This window comes from Gorilla gorilla, chromosome 10 (genome assembly GCF_029281585.2).
Source record: "Gorilla gorilla gorilla isolate KB3781 chromosome 10, NHGRI_mGorGor1-v2.1_pri, whole genome shotgun sequence".
Classification (NCBI taxonomy): Eukaryota; Metazoa; Chordata; class Mammalia; order Primates; family Hominidae; genus Gorilla; species Gorilla gorilla.
This window is the reverse complement of record NC_073234.2, coordinates 109,814,697-109,835,774: the sequence shown is the minus strand read 5'-3', so window position 1 is coordinate 109,835,774 and position 21,078 is coordinate 109,814,697. Positions and strand designations below refer to the sequence as shown.

The window sequence follows — 21,078 nt, the reverse complement described above, 5'->3', positions numbered from 1 at the left end:
GGGAGGTCCTCTTTGTTACTGTTGGTGGGGGGTGAAAGTTTAGGTTTTCCATGTGGTCTCCTCTGACATTGCAGGATCATTGAGCTTTATGACGGTTCAGGAAGCAATGGAAGTTTCTGTTTTCTGGTTAGCCTTCTTGTGCACCATCTTGGCCCAGTATTAGGGTATTTTATTACAGCCTAGCTTGGCTTCCACCTGATCTTTGCTTGTGTGGATGGAGGTGGAACTACAGTTTTTGTGTGTGTGTGTGTGTGTGTGTGTATGGTATTTGGATAGAGTAGATTGTAATTTTCTACATATTATCTTGCTAGGCTCCCTCTTTTTTGTTCCTTTGGCTAGAGAGTAAGCTTTTTTGTTCAAGACTTATTTGTCTGAATTAATTGGTGTTTCCTGGTTGCCAGTGTCTTCAGCTCTGTGTCTGAGATATATGAAAAAGAAAACCCAGGGAACTAAACTCACCACTGTATTTGTCCTTACATTCTCAGGTCCATAGCTAGTCAGCCTTCTAGTCTCCATTATTCAGAGTCTTATGTTTGTCATATACGTAAATCCAGGACTCTTAGTTATATTAATGAGTATAAAAGGAAAATGTATATCTGTTCCATCTTCCTCAAAGTAGAAACCTTTATTCCATAAGTTTTAAAATGGAGTATCAATTTTCATTTAGTACTACATATTTTCTAATTTCTATTTTGACCTTTTCTTTGATTCATAAGTTATTTAGAAATGTATTTCTTACTTTGTAAGCATATGTGGCTTTTCTGGTTATTTTTTGTATTGAGTTTAGTTTAATAGCATTGTGGTCAGAGAAGGTATCTTGTATGATCTTGGTCTTTTAAAATGTTTGAAATTTTTTTAAAATACCTGGCATGTGGTCAACATTTATAAATGTTATGTGTATACTTGTGAGGAGTGTGTATTCTGTACTTACAGGGTATAGTCTTCCATATGTCAGTTAGGTCAGCATGGTTAATTGTGTTGTTTAAATTATCTGTGTTCTTACTGATTATTTTTTTAAAGCTTCTTGTCCCATTAGTTACCAAGAATAGTGGTGAAATTCTCCTCCCATCATTGTGAATTTGTCTATTTCTCCTTATAGGTTTGACAACTTCTGCCTTACATATTTAGTGGCCATAGTAAGTGCATGTAAATTTAAAATTGTCACATCTTTCTGGTGTATTTAACCTTTATCATTATTAATTTCTCTCCATTTTAAATAGTGGGGGTTTTTTGCCTTTAAAAATCTACTTTTATTATTTTTTCATTGAGAGCAATCAATAAGAAAATCTTGTTTTAAAAGAGAAGATCAAATTTTAGTGTTGTATCAGTGTACTTTTGATATGAGGACTCAATTTTAAGACAAACCTATAAACAATTTACTTTTCATTTTAGCCAATTTGTTCACAAATAAAATTTCTTTCGTAAGATTCATCTCTCACAAACCTTTCATAATTTGCCCAGACCTTCTACAGCTTGCTCAATCCTTTAGTTTTGTCTTATATTTCTCTTGTTTATACTGAAACAATCATTTTACCTCAGAACAAAAATTTACTTCCCTTTTTTTCTGTCATTTCAACCACGTAAGATTGTTTTATACAAAAATTACTGTCATTCTCTTTTCTTACCAAAAATACATTCTCATAGTTTTTTGTGTCTGTTTTTCACTTGTTCCTTTCTGCCTTGTTTTCATGTTTTTCCAAATTCATATTTTGAAATAATCTTTCAATAACTTCTGAATTAGACAAATTACTTTTTAAATAAAAACACATTTTTATGCCATTTAAAACACTTTTTTCACCAAAAACAAATTTTGTTTTTTTCTTGTACTCTTTGCATACAGAATTCTATGTATTAACTAGAATTTTAACTCTTAGTAATCTTAATTTTTAGTTAAATCTTAGTAATCTTAACTTTTAGTGAAAACCTAGGAAGTAAGCAATTTTGAGCTGTCACATATCAACATTTTATAAAGACACATTTTATAATCTTTAAAAATGTATTTTTTCCATAGAATAATTTTTAATGTGGAACCAAACATATTTATTAACTCCCAAATATTTTTTCTTCCTATAAAGCTTTAGAAGTCTAGAGTAAATCTAAACTTACATTTAGGAATTAGTGTTTCCTTATTTTAACTTATTTGGATTGCTACTACAATAAAGCAAGTCACAAGAATTTTCTGGTTTCTCAGTGCATGGAAAAGTTATGTTTACACTATACTGTAGTCTGTTAAGTTTACAATATAATTATGTCTTAAAAATGTAGATACCTTAATTGGAAAGTACTTTGTTGCTAAAAAATGCTGTTGATCACCTGAGCCTTCAGTAAGTAATCATCTATTAGCAGGTGAAGGGTCTGGCCTTTCTGCTGATGGCTGCTAACTATTTAGATGGTTGCTGAAGGTTGGGATGGCTGTAGCAGTTTCTTAAAATGAGACAGCAATGAAGTTTGCCACATCAGTTGACTCTTCCTTTCATGAAAGATTTCTTTGGAGCATGAGATTCTATTTGATAGCATTTTACCCACAGTAGAGTAAAAATTGAATGCCAGTTTTATGATGCAATTCATTAATTCCTTGGCAAATGTATACTTTTGGCAGGATAATTTTGTGGTAGCTGCTACAGATAGCGCATTCTGTATTTACAAAGATTGACTCCCAGTGCGTGTTAAACCTAAGAGTAAGGAGTATAGTGTTCTTGAGGGACTTTTCCCTCTGTATTAAAATATAATTTCAGAGGAAACCAAAACAACTGCAATTATAGTTTAAAGATTGTCTTAAGTAATATGTAGATATCACACTAATTTATCAGAGATGGTATAATTCAAGCAAGGCTGAATAATTTAATGGTTGGTTTGCATAGGACAAAGATTTTTTTTTGTTATAAGAAGTGATTTGTAATAACCCATGACTAAGGAAGATTATATCAGGAAAAAAATATGTATGTATGTGTGTGTGTGTGTGTGTGTGTGTGTGTGTGTGTGTGTGTGTGTTTATATGTATTATGGGACTAGAGAAAGAAATTAAAGGAGACACCTATTTTAATTAAAATTTTTGTTCTTAGTTATAAGAACACTTTGAAACATCATTTTTTATTTCTAGATGAAATAAACAGTGACGTTTGTAATACTGAGTCAGTGCTTTTGGAGATAGGTGAGATTTAGTTTTCTTAACACAGTGTATAACACATAGGAGTTGATCAATATTTATGTGTTGACTAATTTCTCATGTGAATCTGCAGTCTGGGTGCAGCTTGCCTTGTGTCAAGTAAAAGACCCTTCAAAGCATTAATCATAGGCATAGTTACTTGGTGAAGGTCACCTTTTGAAGACCTTGATTCTCCCTAGCCAGTTACCAAGTTCCAAATAGCTTTTCCTCTGATTTGGGAGTATGGATTTTGTACCAGGATCTATACTTGAAGCATACTGTGGTAGCTTCAGGAAACATGACTCTGGTTTATCAATTTAAGACTACCTAAACTGGGAAAGTCTGTGCTTTTAGTGGAGCTAAGTTAATACTTGAAGATGTGATTTTGATGGTCATAGAAGCTGCATGGAGGTAAAGAAAATTGTTCAAGGTGTGATTCAGCTTTATATTTGCGTTTTGTTTTATGAACAAATTAAAATCTGAGAATTGGGCTTTGTAATAAAAATGATAAGGAGAGGCTGGGCGTGGTGGCTCACACCTGTAATCCCAGCACTTTGGGAGGCCGAGGCAGGCAGAATGCCTGATGTCAGGAGTTCGAGACCAGCTTAGTAGAGACATGGTGAAACCCTGTCTCTACTAAAAATACAAAAAATTAGCCGGGCGTGGTGGTGGGCGCCTGTAGTCCCAGCTACTCAGGAGGCTGAGGCAGGAGAATGGTGTGAACCCGGGAGGCGGAGGTTGCAGTGAGTTGAGATAGCGCCACTGTACTCCAGCCTGGGTGAATGAGCGAGACTCCGTCTCAAAAAAAAAAAAAAAAAAAAAAAAAAAAATCAGCCGGGTATGGTGGCAGGCGCCTGTAATCCCAGCTATTCAGGAAGCTGAGGCAGGAGAATTGCTTGAACCTGGGAGTGGAGGTTGCAGTGAGCCGAGATCGCACCATTGCACTCCAGCCTGGGCAACAGAGCAGACTCCTCTCAAAAAAAAAAAAAAAGAAAAAAGAAAGAGAATAATAAAAGTGATAAGAATATGTAACATTAAAGGAAGCTTACGTTTACTGATCACAAATTATGTAATTATGTTTATTTCTCTGTGCAGGTATAATTCGGCCTCCTGAGATTCTGCCTTAGCAAGAAAGGAGTGGGAAATACCCTTGGAAAGAAAACTAAAACAGTAAGAAAGCCAAAACTTATTTTTACATGGTTGTCAGCACATTTACCGATATGGACACTTTTCCCAATAATTTTCCTCCTGGTGGAGACAGTGGATTGACAGGTTCTCAGTCGGAGTTCCAGAAAATGTTAATTGATGAAAGGTTACGATGTGAGCATCATAAAGCTAATTATCAGACACTGAAGGCTGAACACACAAGGTAAATTACTTAAATCTAGAAGTGGGGTTTGGTTTTAAAAAGTTATTGGCATTATCTTGGCTGAATGTTTGCTATAGAATATAGTATAATTTTGTTATTTTGCAATGTATACATTTAAAACTTTTTAAATATAGTAACATTTTTACTTTAAAATTATTTTGTTCCAAACTAAGTATGATATCAAGTGGGTTATGAATTTATAAGCTTTATTTTGAAAGTAGCAAGATGTATAAGATTAAATGTATCCAGATGGCTAAATGTGTTCCCCATCTCCCACCAAAGTAAAATTGCATTCCAAAACTACAGTGTTAATAATTAAATGAAACTCTGTAAATAAAAGATACTTGTGGGTTTAAAGGAATGTGTGATATTGGTCTTGTTTTTCTGTGGTGTTGATTGACTTTACATAAAGTAATGCAATTAGAAAGAAAGGATTTACTCAAAATTGAATTCTCTTTAAAAAAAACAGGTTGCAGAATGAACATGTAAAGTTACAAAATGAACTCAAGCACCTGTTTAATGAAAAGCAAACTCAGCAGGAAAAACTTCAGCTCCTGCTTGAAGAACTAAGAGGAGAATTAGTAGAGAAAACTAAAGATTTAGAAGAAATGAAACTGCAGGTGAGAAAATATATTTGAATTTTGAGTTAGTATAAAAGCAGTCAGATATGTAGTGGAAGTAAGTAGTTTTGGTGAATTTGGCAATTTCTGTCTATATCCTTAATGATTACTTTGCTGTATCTCCAAGTGGTACAATTTAATCTTCTTTCATATATTTTAGAATGTTAGCTACCATGTAAGGGAGCCATGAAACTGTTATTTTATGTAAATTGGTATTATATTGCCTATTATGATATAAATAATATTTAACCATTAAGAATAATTAGGGAAAAAGTGAGTTTGAATTGATAAAAATTCAGAATTAAAGAATTTTTTTTGAAAGAGTTACTAGTATTTGTATATGCATTATAACTGAAAGCTAAAAAAGGACAGCTGTTCTTAAAGAGCTTCTTAAAAGAGACTGTAAAAACAGTACGTGCACATAATTTATGTGTACATTGTAACAAAAATGGGTTTGTAAAGCAAAAGATAGTTGTCTCCAAAGTGCTGAAGTACAGTTTCTTTAGATCATTTTCACGCTATTCATTTTTTCATTTGTCTGGAAAATAGAGCAAAGCCAGACTTTAAACTCCAGTCAGATTTCCTGTAAATTTCAAATTAGTAGGTTCTCACGAATAATATTTTCCCGTATTTATTTAATCTCTGAAGAGCACCAGCTATTTATTTCTGCCTAACAATCTGATTGGTACAAATAATAAAGGTATTACTAATATTAGAGTCAGAAGTTCATAGAGTAAGAAGGCATCTTTCAAGTCACCTAGTCTGGCATATCACCCAACTCTTAGATATCCTTTGACAGAAGCCTTGTAAGTTTGTCATTCAATAACTTTTTCAAATCTACCATTGCTGGGAACACCACTAAGCCCGGCTTGGAGCCTCCACTAGCTCACTGTTTCATTTCTAGGTATATTTAGGACATTTAAATATACAAATATAAACCTCAGAAATGTAAATCGAAGAGGGAAATGTAATTTAAGCCTGTAGAATCAGTGCATTAATTTGTTTTGCAAAAATTTAGAGCCCTGTATGAGTGGAAGCTGTGAATGCTGAACCCAAGATATTTGAGAGATTCTTCAGGTATTGCAAATTTAATTACTCTGTTTCATGAGAGTGACATCTAAATGTGATTATTTGTACCAAGCACATCCAGAAAGTAAGTAAAGCACATCCAGAAGGCTGGAGTAGTTATATTAATTCAGATAAAAGAGACTTCCAGACAAAGAGTATCACTAAAGATAAAAAGGATGTTTATAATGAAAAAAAAGGGTCAGTTCTTCCAGAAGATGATACCTTCAACAAGTAACTATGTCTCTATGCCTAGTTTTCTCATGTGGTGAAGGGGATAAAAGTTTCTGCTTAACAAGAGTTGTGAGGACTAATGAGATAACATCTACATTTTTACTGCCATCCTTGCCACATAGTAAATATTCATAGATGATGACATGTTTATTTGAATTCAGGCTCCATGAAGGCAGGAACTTTTTTTCAGTGTGTCTTCAGTGTTTAGGATAATGCCTAGTAAACATCTATTTGTTGAATGAATGACGTGAAAAATTGAAATAAATGAATGAATTGGGATTGTTGTTCATATATTGCACTGTCTGTGTCAAACATATCTACAGCCTCAGCATCTTAGAGTTGGTAATCATCTAGTTTTTCTTTGAATCTATTATGGGTTGAGTTGTATCCCCAACCAGGATATGTTGAAGTCCTAACTCCTAGTACCTCAGAAGGTGACCTTATTTGGATGTAGGTTCATTACAGATGTAATTAGTTAAGCTGATGAGGTTATATTGGAGTATGATGAGCCTTTAACTCGATATTACTGGTGTCCTTAAAAAAAGAGGAGAAGAGAGATGGAGACAGATGGGGTAGAGAGGAGCACTATGTGATGGTGGAGGCAGAGATTTAAGTGCTCCAGAAGCTAGAAAGAGGCAAGGAAAGTTTCTTCCCTGCAGATTTTAGGGGGAGCAAGGCCTGTCAACACACCTTGATTTCAAACTAATAGCCTCCAAAACTGTGAAAGAACAAACTTCTGTTATTTAAAGCTGCGTCGTTTCTGGTATTTTATTATGGCAACCTAGGAAACGAATACACTGTCCAAAGCAGAATCCTTTTTAGAACATCTTTCAGACAGGACTCTCTTCATTTTCTGCTTCAGTGCTTTCAGTGCTAGAGAACCTGGTGAACTTTTTAAAGTGATCCAATTGTATTTATAGATTAAAGTATGTTAAACATTTTCTCTCTCCTATTAAAATGAAGTCGTCTACCCTATAGCCTCCCTGTTGGTAACTTTGGATGTTCCTCCATGTGAAAACTTCCCAAATGTTTGCTCAAAAATATAATTTATCTAGTAAGGCTTCTGTTTTTTAAGATAAACATATCTAGTAAGGCTTCTGTTTTTTAAGATAAACATATCTAGTTTCTGTGTGATATTTATTTGGCAAAAATAAGCTAAAGAAACATGTATACATATAAACACACATTTTGAAGCAATTTAGCTATTTGTTTAATGGATGCTTGCAATTTGCGCAAATTGTAAGTTTAGAAAAGTAAATTCAACAAAGATCAAGAAATATTTCAATGAAGGTTTATGAAAGATGATTATTTTTAAAATATACATGCATTATCTAGTCTACCTACAAAAATGCTTTTTCTAAGATTTAATGTCATCTCTTTGGCTTTTATAGGAAAAAGATATAAGAGATATTCATTTAAAGAACATTTCTGCATCAGTAGTGAATGGGAATGATAATAGTGCCTAGCTCATAGGATGACTGTAAGGATGAAATGAGACAGTGCATAGAAAGTGTTAGTTCAGGCTGAGCATGGTGGCTCCCACCTTGAGAACTTCAGGAGGCAGGAGGATCACTTGAGGCTAGGAGTTTGAAACCAGCCTGGGTAACGTAACTGGGTAACTCTGTCTCTAAAAAATAAAGTAAAATAAGTTAGCCTGACATAGTGGCATGCACCTGTAGTCCCAGCTACTGGAGAGGCTGAGTCAGGAGACTTGGTTGAGCCTAGGAGTTTGAGGCTTCAGGGAGCCGTGGTTACACCACCACACTTTACCCTGGGCAACAGCGCGAGACCCTGACTCAAAAAAAAGTATTAGTATGGTACTTTGATCTAGTAAGTGGTCAGTACATGTTGTTATCGTGTTACTACGTACCATGTTAGCAAAACCTTTTTAAATATGGGGATCATTTGATATATTCTAATAAAACGGAAATTACTTTACCAATGATTAATATACTCTTTTTGTGCTAATGAAAACTGTATAACCTAGTACACAGGTTCCCATTTTGTTTTGGCTGCTGGGAAGCTCAGATCAAAGTATAATACTCAGTTTCAGTCATTAATTTATTAAGAATTTTTGGCATAGCAGTATTTGCCTTCTTAAAGTATTCTTTGTAAAAGATTGGCCTATTTTAGATTATTAAATGGCAAGTACTGCAGTGTTAAAGATTTGTTTTTATAGATTTAAAATAGGTAATGACACCTAGACTGTTGTATGATAAAGCACTCTTATGTTTCTTTGGAGACAAGTAGTGGCAATATTCCATTAGAAGTCTAAGACACTGCTGGGTGCAGTGGCTCATGACTGTAATCCCAGATCTTTGGGAGGCCGAGGTGTGGATCACCTGAGGTCAGGAGTTCGAGACCAGCCTGGCCAACATGGTGAAACCCTGTCTCCATTGAAAATACAAATATTAGCTGGGTGTAGTGGTACATGCCTGTCTTCCCAGCTACTCAGGAGGGTGAGGCATGAGAATTGTTTGAACCTGGAGGCGGAGGTTGCAGTGAGCCAAGATCGTGCCACTGCATCCCAGCCTGGGCGACAGAGCGAGACTCTTTCTCTCTCCAAAACAAACGAACAAAAAGTAGCCTAAGAGAGAATATTTTTTCCTAAAATGGGATGGGAAAAATCCTCTAATTCAGTCGGTGTCTTGGTTTATGTGTGCTTTGGAGGTATAGGGGATAGGAGAGGGAGAGATGGGGAGAGACAGAGGAAGAGAGAATTTATTATGTGTGTATTTGTTTTTAATAAGATTCCTAGGAGGTAAGAAAAAGTTAGAGATCCTTTGTCAGAGACCTCAGATCAGAAGACCCCTAAACTGTTGTATGCTGTTAGATTGCACAGGCCAATGGTGAGGTGCACACCATTACAGGATTTAAAGCACTGTTGTTTCCAAGAGGCATCTGTGATGTAATTGAACATATAATACTAGAAGCTGCATGGATATTGTGCAGCTACATCACTCTACAGGGTAGTGAGCACAGGTTATCTTTGTTCTTTGCAATGCACTTTGTCTGGTTTTTTGGCTGCTGTTCTCTTTATTGCTGGTTTTAAGCAATTTGATTGACATACTTTGCAGTTTTTTTTATATCTGTAGTGCTTGGGGCTTATTGAGTTCCATAGGTCTATGGGTTTACAGTTTTTATCAAACTGAAAACTTTTGGAGATTACTTCTAAAAATATTTTCTTTCTCCTCTTTCACCTCCTTTGGAGACTCTTAACTACATTCTAATATTAGACCACTTAAAGTTCTCCCATAGCTTGCTGATGTTGTTTATTAATTTATTTTTAGTATTTTTTGTCTCTGTGCTTCATTTTGATTAGTTTCTGTTGCCATGTTTTCAGATTCATTGATTTTTTCTTCTGCAGTATCTAACCTGCCATTAATTCCATGCAGTGTAATTTTCATCTCAGAAATTGTAGTTTTCGTCTCTGGAAGCTCAATTTTGGTTTTTTTTTTTTTTTTTTTTGAGACAGAGTCTCTCTGTGTTGCCCAGGCTGGAGTGCAGTGGCGCGATCTTGGCTCACTGCAAGCTCCGCCTCCTGGGTTCATACCATTCTACTGCCTTAGCCTCCTGAGTAGCTGGGACTATAGGTGCCCGCCACCACACCTGGTTAGTTTTTTTATTTTTTATTTTTAGTAGACATGGGGTTTCACCATGTTAGCCAGGATGGTCTCAATCTCCTGAGCTCGTGATCTGCCTGCCTCGGCCTCCCAAGGTGCTGGGATTACAGGCGTGAGCCACCTTGCCCGGCCTTGGTCCTTTTATCTCTATCCAACATGTTCAGTCTTTTCTCTAGTTCTTTGAACATATGGAATTCAGTTACAATAACTGTACAATAAAGTTTTAATGACATCTGTGTCGTTTCTGGGCCTGTTTTAAGTTTATCCCCCCTGCCCCCACCACACACACATACACACTCACTCTCACTCTCTCTCTCTCTCTCTCTCTCATGCTTCTCTGCATGCCTGGTAAATTTTTATTGGATGTTAGATACTGTGAACTTTGTTTTTAAAATGCTGGATTTTTGTTGTTGTTGTTGTTTTTGTTTTGTTTTGTTTTTGAGACGGAGTTTTACTCTTGTTGCCCAGGCTGGAGTGCAATGGAGTGATCTCAGCTCACTGCAATCTCCACCTCCCAATATTTTTATATTCTGATACATGTTCTTGAGCTTTATTTTGGGACACAGTTATATTATTTGGAAACAGTTTTATCTTTCTGGGTCTTGCTTTTAAGATCTAAGTGGGAGCAGAGTAGTATTTAGTGTAGTGCTAATTATTTCCCACCACTGAGGCAAGACTCTTCTGAGTACTGTAACAATTTCTTTATGAAACAAAGGATTTTAATCTGTTTTTGGGGAACAGAAACTATTCTTAGGTCTTTGTGAGCTCTGTGTATTCATCGTTCTAATCCTTTCAGGTGTTTATTTGCCTAGCCTTAGGTAGTTTCCTTGCACACATGTGTTAATCAGTACTCTACTGAATGAGTCAAGACTTTTTGTAGGTCTTCATAGTTGTCTTTCTGTGCCCTCTTTTCTCTGCTACCCTGTCTTAGGACTCTAACCACCCCACTGTCCTTGGATGCTCAGTTTCATCTCCTCAACTCAGGGAGTCCATCATGACTGCATAGGTATCCTTTCCGGTGCCAGGTCCTGAAAACTCTCAAAGCTTATCTTCTATGTTTTGTGTCTCTCAGGGATCTGCCTTTTGCTTTCTTATGTCTAGTGTCTTGCAAACTGTTTAATTTTTGTCTGTTCTTTTGTTTGTTTCAGGCAAGAGAGTGAATCTGGGCTCTTATTCTATCTTGGCTGAAAGTGGAAGGCTTTTTACTTTCAGTTAACTTTCTTTTTTGGAAATCTCAAACATGTATTGCATTCCCATGTACCCATCATCCAGCATTAATAATTATTCATTCTGAGCCAGGCTTATTTTATCTACTACTTTCTCCCACCCACTTCCACTTTTTTCCTCAATGTTTCTGGATTATTTTGAATCAAATAATATTCTTTCAACAAATAATCGAGTATATATCTCTATAACAAATCAGTGCAGTCTGTCTTAAAAGCATAATCACAATACCTTTGCCATATTTAAAATACTTATTCATTAATACCTTTTAATATCCCACCTTTGTTCAGATTTTCTTAATTTTCCCATGGTTTTGCTTGCCTAGTTTTGAAGTTAGATCATTTAAAACAGGAGCCATGTAAGCTTTACCTATTAATCTCTTCCTTTTAATTGCTACCTCATCTTAGTTTGGACTCTTGATGTTGTCACCCAGACTTGATACTTGATACCGTAAACCAGATTATGACATGAGCTTTCTATCTGGTTTCTTTGGCTCCATTTACTGCCTCTTCTTCCCACAGCTACAGCTACTCTCCCACTAAAGCTTTTGATTCATCTTGCTTCTTTGTAAAATATAGATATGGTAGTGTCATTCTTAAGCTTAAAAACCTTCAATAAATAAGGTACAGAAAAATATATGTACAGTATCCTTTTTGTATAGAAATCAAAAGTGATATACATGCTTGTGTATCTGTAGATTGTTTTAGGAAGGGTACATAAGAAGTTATTAACAATGATTGCTTCAATAAAAGGAAATTGGATTACTGAAGTGAGAAGACTTTTTAGTCTTTTGTTTGAATTATTTTATTTATGTAATTGTATATATTCATTTTAAATAAAATAAATTTTTAAAGTAAATACTATTGAATACTGAATAAATAATAAGAGTCTAAACCTGGTATTCAGGAACCTTTCACTCTTTGACTGCAACCTATTTTCCTTTTGTTTCCAGCCAGAGTGCAGCCCTCCAAGGTGGCATTTGGAAATGTTACAGTGTTTAGATATTTCTACCAGTGTGCATATAGGGTCCCACGATTTTAAATTTTCTGTAGTACTTAATGTGGTCCCATTCAAAATGGCTTTAACTCACCTTTGAGAATCACTTTTCTCCCATACAGTCTCTGACACCCAGGCAAATTAAAATGTTACCTGGCTTGAGTTTGGGTTCTATAAGCTTTCTATATAAGGGTTCTATGTAAGCTTTAGTTTTCCCATTCCTTTGATGTGTCATGCCTTCTATCCTAAATGTGTTTTCTCTTTTTTACCTGTCTGGTAAGCCTGTATTGCCTAACTTTTATAGTTATTTGTGTGTATGAGTTATTTTTAACACCAGAGTTTGAAGTTTTTATGGGGAGATATGTGCTTCGTGTGAGTTTTTGTGATCTTTATAAAGTTATTTAGATAACTTGTGTGCCTCAGCGTAGCTATACTGTGGCATTGTTGTAGGAATTAAATAAAGTAATGCATATAATGTGCTTAGAACAAGATGGTATGTAGGTTACAGTGCATTGTACAATGCTTTATGTATAGTAACCTCTCCATTCAGTAAAATGTAATATTTTGAATACAATATTTGGACTATTCATAAAAAAGGAAACTGAACATTATCATTTTTATAGAAATTAATATACATGCAAACTTTAGATTTTTTTTTTTTTTTTGCAACTAGTATTTGTTCCTCCTTCGTTCATGAAATAGTAGTTGAGTGGTTCCTATGTGCCAGACATTGGTGGGAGGTATTGGGAATACAACGGTGAATAAAGACTGTGTTTTCCCATATGAGACTTACATAAATATTTAATTACTTATTAAAATACAAGTTCTATAAAAGAGTGTGACAAGGAGAAGCCTAAATTAGGTACAGTGTGAGAGTAAAAATGAGCCTTTTCTAATTGAAAATAAGTCTGAAAGGTTCTCTTTGGTATAACAAATTGTTACACCTTTATTTTGCCTGCTTTGGAAAATAACTAGACTATTAGCCATTGTATACAACATGATAGTCTTAGCTGCCAACATAGTTATTCCTAACAATAGCAATAATAATCAGTAATTGTCTTTACTTCATGTTAATGGAATTTTTGACATCTCCAAGAGCCTGAAATTGAGATTCTTAAAGTATTATTTCAAATGATGATTCTATTTGTATAGTGATCACTGTAAAAAAAAACTGTATTGCAAAAACTTTCATGAATTCCATTGTCATAATTAGGAGAGAGGCTTTGAAATATGGAGAATTCTTGATTTTAATGTGATTTTATATTGTTTGCATTTCTCTACATATTAGATATTAACTCCACAAAAATTGGAATTGCTAAGAGCCCAAATACAACAAGAATTAGAAACTCCAATGAGAGAACGTTTTAGGAATCTAGATGAAGTGAGTAACTTATGTTGTTTACTATGCATTTATCCTCATGGGATCAAAGTCTTGATGAAAAGCATCATTCCCCTACCCCAAAACCCTGCAGTAGGTTCCCCCTTTTACTCAGTCATTACAGTGGCCTCTAAGGCTTCACAGGATTGAACTCCCATTCCTTTTTCCACATTGGCCTACTGATGTTTCTTTGGCACTCCAGAATTGGTGCATTTCTTTATTTTTATTTTTAATTTTATTTCTTTTTTAATTTTTTTGCAACAGAGTCTGGCTCTGTTGCCCAGCCTGGAGTGCAGTGGCATGATCTCGGCTCACTTCAACCTCCGCCTCTTGGGTTCAAGCGATTCTCTTGCTTCAGCCTCCCAAGTAGCTGGGATTACAGGCACGCACCACCGTACCTGGCTAATTTTTGTATTTTTAGTAGAAACGGGGTTTCGCCATATTGGCCAGCTGGTTTTGAACTCGTGATCTCAAGTGATCTGCCCGCCTCGGCCTCCCAAAGTGTTGGGATTACAGGCCTGAGCCACCATGCCCAGCCTAATTGGCACATCTCTTTTGCCTTGAATACTCTCCCTCCAGATACGTCGTGGCGAACTTCATCTCTTGTAAGTCTTTGCTAAAATGTCACTTTCTCAATGGGGCCTACTTTGACTGCTCCCATCTACCTATTTAATACTGCAACCTGCCTTTCCCATTACTGCTTAGACCTTTAGACCCCCTTACCTTGCTCTGTTTTTTTTTTTTTTTTTTCTGGTATACATACCTTCTACTATGCTGTATAATTTGCTTATTTATTGTGTTTATTTTCTGTTTTACCACCTCTAGAATGGAAGTTGCATGAGAGGAGGAACCTTTACCTGTTTTGTTCATTGTTATATTCCAAGTTCCTAGAACAGATTTTGGTATACAGTAGGTGCTCAATTAATATTTGTTGAAAGAGAGAATGAGTTTCATGCCACTTCATAAAAGTAAAAATCTGTTACAGTTTTACTTCAGGTTGAGACTAGTCTCCTTTGGTGAAGTGTTGATATAATATGACTAAATGCTTAATAAAGGGGACAGGATAAGACTGCAGATAATAAGTATATTAGATACTTGGTAGACATTTTATATATGTTACCTTATTTAACAAATATACCTGGCCTTATACATACAAACGATTATTGTCCCCTTCAAAATGGGCCCCTTTGGAGAGCTGTAGTCTAGTGATGCGGTAATTGCCCAAAACAGTTGTAGAATCGTCTTTTATAATGGCTTACTGGCTTGATAATATGATCTTTCTAATACACTTCTAGTGGCAAGCCATTATGGTTTGGGAGTAGATTTAATTTTTGTAAATAAACAAGATCAGACCCAAGATAAGTGATCAAGTTCAATAAAAACTTTTTTTTTTTTTATCAAAGCAAAGTATATCTGCAGTAAAATGATGAAACCCATTTTCTTGGTTTACAAACTGGCTTAGAAATCTTTGAACTAAAGATTTATGGTGAGCTGGGTATTTTAGGAGACATGCTTTCCTTGTTATCGAATTTCCTGTTAGTGTCTCCTGATCTTTCTGCTTTGTTGCCTGAGTTTCTTGTTGGGTATTCAGAATGCCAGCAGCTTTCATAGAGTACTGTTAGGAAGCAGGATGAGAACACTCCAGGGAATTGCATGTTTTCCTGGTTAGTCAGTAGAGATGATGCTGCACGTATTCTTCAGGTTGGTGTGTTGAGTTAAACTATCATTGTAATATTTAATTAGATGTTAAAATGCTGTACTAAATATTACAGTAACCTTTCATCTCTTTTGAATTTGTTTTACTTATACTAAATTATACATTTAAAAAATCTATATTTTGAAAGGTGTGCTACATTCTTACATGTTATTTTATTTAAGTCCAGAGATCAACACTTTCCTCATACTATACACTTTTATCATAATGAGAACCAGTGAAGAAATAAGATTAATTGAATGGTAATTTACTTTTTGGATATCTTTTCAGGAATGTACTAATTCTGTATGTAGGATACTTGTTATGAAGACTTTTCCAAATTCATTTGTATTTCTGTTAAATTTATTTTTTACTTTTAGAGTGGCTGTCATTATAATGTAATTTAAAATTATATTTGTAAAAGTGATTATTGGAGTGAGTATGAATTTTATTTATAAATCTATGATAAATGCATTCTCCCTTTAATTTAGGAGGTGGAAAAGTATAGAGCTGTATATAATAAGCTTCGCTATGAACATACATTTCTCAAGTCAGAATTTGAACACCAGAAGGAAGAGTATGCACGTATTTTAGATGAAGGAAAAATAAAATATGAATCAGAGGTAAGTGATGGATTATACGAGTTTCTTTGTTATTGTTCTGGTCAACACAATTTTATAATTATATATTTTTAAAAATTTCAAATTAGAGTCGATTGTATAGTTTTATTCATTAATGGTGGAGTATTCGTCATGATTTTCATCAGCTTCGTTTCAACAGTTTTCTTGTGAAAGTTCTGTTTTGGGTGTAGATTTTTTAAATTCTATTTATCCTTTATTTTGCCCAGCCAATGGAGATAGACAACTGGGGAGTTTCATCGTACAAAGTCTTTTGTCTTATGTAGCCACAGAGATGGACTTCTCTCTGCAAATATAGTTAGTGTGATTCCTTACTTAGCATTGTTCTTTCTGCTTCTTGGAACCAAACCACATATAGGAAAGCACTAGCTGTCAGCCTGTGCACTTTGATATAAACAAGGGGTTTATACCTTAAAGTGTACCCATCAACTTCAAGAAATAGACTTTGTTTTTTCTGCCATTTGCAACTGGAATGTTCTCTCTATGCTGCCTACAGCATACATTCCCACTTCATCTCCATTGCTTTTGGCAGCCTTTCTACTCGTTTTGTGGTCTGTCTCCTAGTTTTGCCCAAAATGGGGTTTCTGTTTTTCATTGGTCGTGTTGCTTTTGGAATATTTTTCAAATGGAAAGAGAGGAATACTAATTTTATCCTGCCATATTCATAAAAAATAGGTTGGTATCTATAGTTATGTGAAATATTCTGTTTACAAACATATCTACATTTTAAATTTATTGCATTGTCTTTATTTAGAATTAAGAGTTAAAATATACTTACCTTCCTTTACCAATTACTAAATATTTACAGTGTTCTAGGCATCTAATAAAAACTAAAACTGTTCTATTTGGATCGGACTGATTTATTCTTATTAGTGAGCAAAGTGCCATGAGTGTTTCATCTGTAAGAAGCTATATGAACCTTGGAACATTTGTGTCCATTGACAGTGTAGTACCAGAACACTATAAATATTTATAATAGTTTTTCACATTAAAAAAAAACTCTTTATAGCTTTAAGGCTTTAAGTGCTTTATTCACATATTATCTCACTTCTATTACAATAGTCAGTGAGATGGGGCCGGACTGTCTTATTTTCTTTGATTGATTGATCAAGAGGAGGTCTTGCTCTGTGGCCCAGGCTGGAATGCAGTGGCGCAATAATAACTCACTATAACTTGAGCTCAAGTGATCCTCCTGCCTCAGGTACCCAAGTAGCTAGGACCACAGGCATGTACTAGCTCACCTGGCTAATAAAACAAACACATAAACATAAAATACAAAAACTCTTGTAGAGATGGGGCCTTGCTATGTTGCCCCAGCTGATCTCGGACTACTGGCCTCAAGTGATCCTCCTGTCTCGGCCTCTCAAAGTGCTGGAATTAGAGGCATAGGCTATCATGCCCACCCCTTATTTTCTTCATTTTAAATGAAGAAACTAAGGCACAAGATAAGTGAATTTATTGGGGGAACCCACCCCCAATATTTCAATGTAGGTTCTTTCTATTTTCTGTAACTGTTGGCCAGCTGAGAAATAAAGAGTACAAAGAGAGGAATTTTACAGCTCGGCTGCTGGGGGTGACGTCACATATTGGTAGGACCGTGATGCCCACCTGAGCCTCAAAGCTGGCAAGTTTTATTAAGGATTTCAAAAGGGGAGGGGGTGTAAGAACAGGGAGTAGGTCACAAAAAGATCACATGCTTCAAAGGGCAAAAAGGAGAACAAAGATCACAAGGCAAAGGGCAAAAGTAAAGATCACAAGGCAAAGGGCAAAAGCAAAGATCACAAGGCAAAGGGCAAAAACAAAGATCACAAGGCAAAGGGCAAAAGCAAAGATCACAAGGCAAAGGGCAAAAACAAAGATCACAAGGCAAAGGGCAAAAGCAAAGATCACAAGGCAAAGGGCAAAAGCAGAATTACTGATAAGGCTCTATGTTCAATGGTGCATGTATTGTCTTGATAAACATCTTAAACAACAGAAAACAGAGTTCGAGAGCAGAGAACTGGTCTGACCCCAAATTTACCAGGGTGGGGTTTCCCAATCCTAATAAGCCTGAGGGTACTGCAGGAGACCAGGGTGTATTTCAGTCCTTATCTCAACCGCATAAGACAGACACTCCCAGAACGGCCGTTTATAGACCTTCCCCCAGGAATGCATTCCTTCCCCAGGGTATTATTAATATTCCTTGCCAGGAAAAGAATTTAGCGATATCTTCCTTATTGCATGTCTGTTTATAGGCTCTCTGCAAGAAGAAAAATATGGCTCTGTTTTGTCTGACCCCGCAGGCAGTCAGACCTTATGGTTGTCTTCCCTTGTTCCCTGAAAATCGCTGTTATTCTATTCTTTTTCAAGGTGCACTGATTTCATATTGTTCAAACACACGTTTTACAATCAAATTTGTACAGTTAACACAGTTATAGTGGTCCTGAGGTGACGTACATCCTCAGCTTATGAAGATAACAGGATTAAGAGATTGAAGTAAGACAGGCATAAGAAATGATAAAAGTATTAATTTGGGAACTGATAAATGTCCATATTAAAATGAAATCTTCATAATTTATTTTCCTCTGCCATGACTCCAGCCGGTCCCTCCATTTGGGGTCCCTGACTTCCCACAACATGAATTGTTCAAAGTCTCAGAGAATGTCAGCAGCCAGGTTAGAGTAGAACTCAGATATACCAACTCCCAGCCCACAGCCTGTTTTATTTGTTTTAGTCAGTTCCCTTATTGTTTTTATTTAATGCCATTATATTATATTTGCATATGCCATAACATTTACAAAATGCCCATTCTCTCCAGCTTCGGCTTAAGAAGGAGTGGGGGAGACCATACATATGCTAAGTCCATGTTCAATGTTGTACTCCTACACTTTGCACAAAGAAGAATTTGTAATCTTCCACCCAGACCCTCAAACCCACAAACCAGTCCACCGCTCGTATTCCATATGCCCTAAACCTGGGTCTCGACAGTGTGTGGTTAACACAAAACCTGGACCTTACCCATTCGAAGGTGACCAGCAGTTTGAAGTTGCCACTCTGATTATGGGCCATCCAGCAACTGCAATTTTGTTAAATAGCTGGTAATATATACACTACATGTGGTATGAAGGGTTTTGAATCCATAATTATGATAGACTTAAAGGAATTGCATGTAAAAATTTGTGGAAAATAGGAATGATAAAGATTTCAAGCCTAAAACGAAGATTTAGTATATTGAAGAGAAAACCCTAAGGTTTCATATAGTGGTGCTTTATTTTATACTTTCCTTTTAAAATCTAATGATGATATTTATCTGGTAAGGATTATTTGTATTCTCTAGTTTCTTAGTTTTGTTGTTTTTGAAATAGTGAAACCTGCATTTGAAATCTGATGACTAATCTATTTTTCACTTATGAAGGACTAAGTGATACTCATTAAAATTTTTAAGGGGTTGGTATAGTCATTAATTTATCATTATTATTATTATTTTTGAGATGGAGTCTTGCTCTCTCGCCAAGTCTGGGGTGCAGTGATGCAGTCTCGGCTTACTGCAGCCTCTGCCTCCCAGGTTCAAGTTATTCTCCTGCCTCAGTTTCCCGAGTAGCTGGGATTGCAGGCGGGTGCCACCATGCCTGGCTAATTATTGTATTTTTAGTAGAGATGGGGTTTCACCATGTTGGCCAGGCTGGTCTCAAATTCCTGACCTCAAGTGATCCTCCCACCTCAACCTCTCAAAGTTCAGGGATTACAGGTGGTGAGCCACCACATCTGGCCATCATTAATTTTCATATGTGATGTTTTATGATAGTCTTAAGAATCTGAAGATAAACTGCAAGTTAAGAAGCCATAATTAGTAGAGGGTGGAAAAATAAGACTGAAGTTTCTTTCATTTTACTTCCCAATTGATTATGTAGGAGCAGTATTACTGAGTGTATAATTGTGGATTTACTTTTGTTCAATCACCTTCATACTTCATTTTCTATATACAAAAACAGTAAAACTTGTTGAGATGATTGTGGATCATGAAACAGCAAATAGTTTCAGATATACTTTATAGAAACAACAAATTTACTTTGAAAACTTCAAAGTAGAGCTGAATCTTGTCATCTTCCAATTTTACGATTTAAACTAGTGTAAAAGGGATTCATGTAATAAAAATAATTGGATTTTCTTGTGTTAATTAGGACTTACATAGTACTTGCACATTTTTACTTACACAGATGAAAGTAACAATATTCTTTAGTGTGTTGGTTCTTAGGGGTATACTTTAGGAAGATTTTTAAAGTTTTTCCTGAGAGGGACTACAGGAATACACATGTCCCTGATGATATTATAAACTAAAAAGAATATATGAAATAATATGTGAAAGAACATATCTCATCTTACAAATAAATACAGTGTTGGCCAGGTGTGGTGCCTCATATTTGTAATTCCAGCACTTTGGGAGGCCGAGGCAGGTGGATCACGGGGTCAGGAGATCGAGACCATCCTGGCTAACACAGTGAAACCCCGTCTCTACTAAAAATACAAAAAATTAGCCTGGTGTGGTGGCATGCGCCTGTAGTCCCAGCTACTCTGGAGGCTGAGGCAGGAGAATCGCTTGAACCCGGGAGGTGGAGGTTGCAGTGAGCCAAGATTGTGCCACTGTACTCCAGCCTGGGCGACAGAATGAGGCTCTGTCTCAAAAAAAAAAAAAAAAAAAAAAAAAAAGTCATGCTTTTTCATGTGACTGTAAGAACATATTAAGTCTGGGACTTCGTACAGGTGAAATGCTGAAGTTGCATATATAGTCATTATTCAAAAGTGGGACTATTTTGTTTTTATTATATTAGGACTCATATTTTCTGGAAATAGTAATGACAATACAGAGTTGTAGGCGCAGGTAATTATAATGGTAGACTGAGTGAAATAATCAGTGGTAATTCAGTGGAGACAAAATATTAAGATCTCAGGAGAGGGACGAGGAGCACAACATCCTGTGAAAAACCATCAAAGTGACAGTACATAATGACAGGTCACTGAGTTTCTTCCATCATGCTTTACAAACTGGCTGTGCTCTTCCTTGGCTTTATGTGTCAGGTGAGGAGCCAAAGTTCCTATGGCAAAAAGAGAACTCC

General features: G+C 35.8%; 1 protein-coding gene across 11 annotated transcripts in view; it reads left to right on the top strand.

The window, feature by feature from the left end:
* CEP83 (centrosomal protein 83) overlaps positions 1-21,078 on the top strand; it is a 164,573-nt gene that overhangs the window by 45,937 nt on the left and 97,558 nt on the right. For 9 of the 11 annotated variants that reach the window (XM_063694216.1, XM_019039097.2, XM_019039093.2 and 6 more), the window contains 4 exons: positions 4,241-4,514; positions 4,984-5,134; positions 13,565-13,657; positions 15,839-15,970. In XM_063694216.1, coding sequence (XP_063550286.1) covers positions 4,342-4,514; positions 4,984-5,134; positions 13,565-13,657; positions 15,839-15,970 — 549 coding nt within the window. In that variant the 5' untranslated portion in view covers positions 4,241-4,341. Of the gene's footprint in view, positions 1-4,240; positions 4,515-4,983; positions 5,135-13,564; positions 13,658-14,479; positions 15,611-15,838; positions 15,971-21,078 lie in introns of those variants that run through there. The other 2 variants (XM_063694217.1, XM_063694218.1) reach the window with 2 other exon arrangements.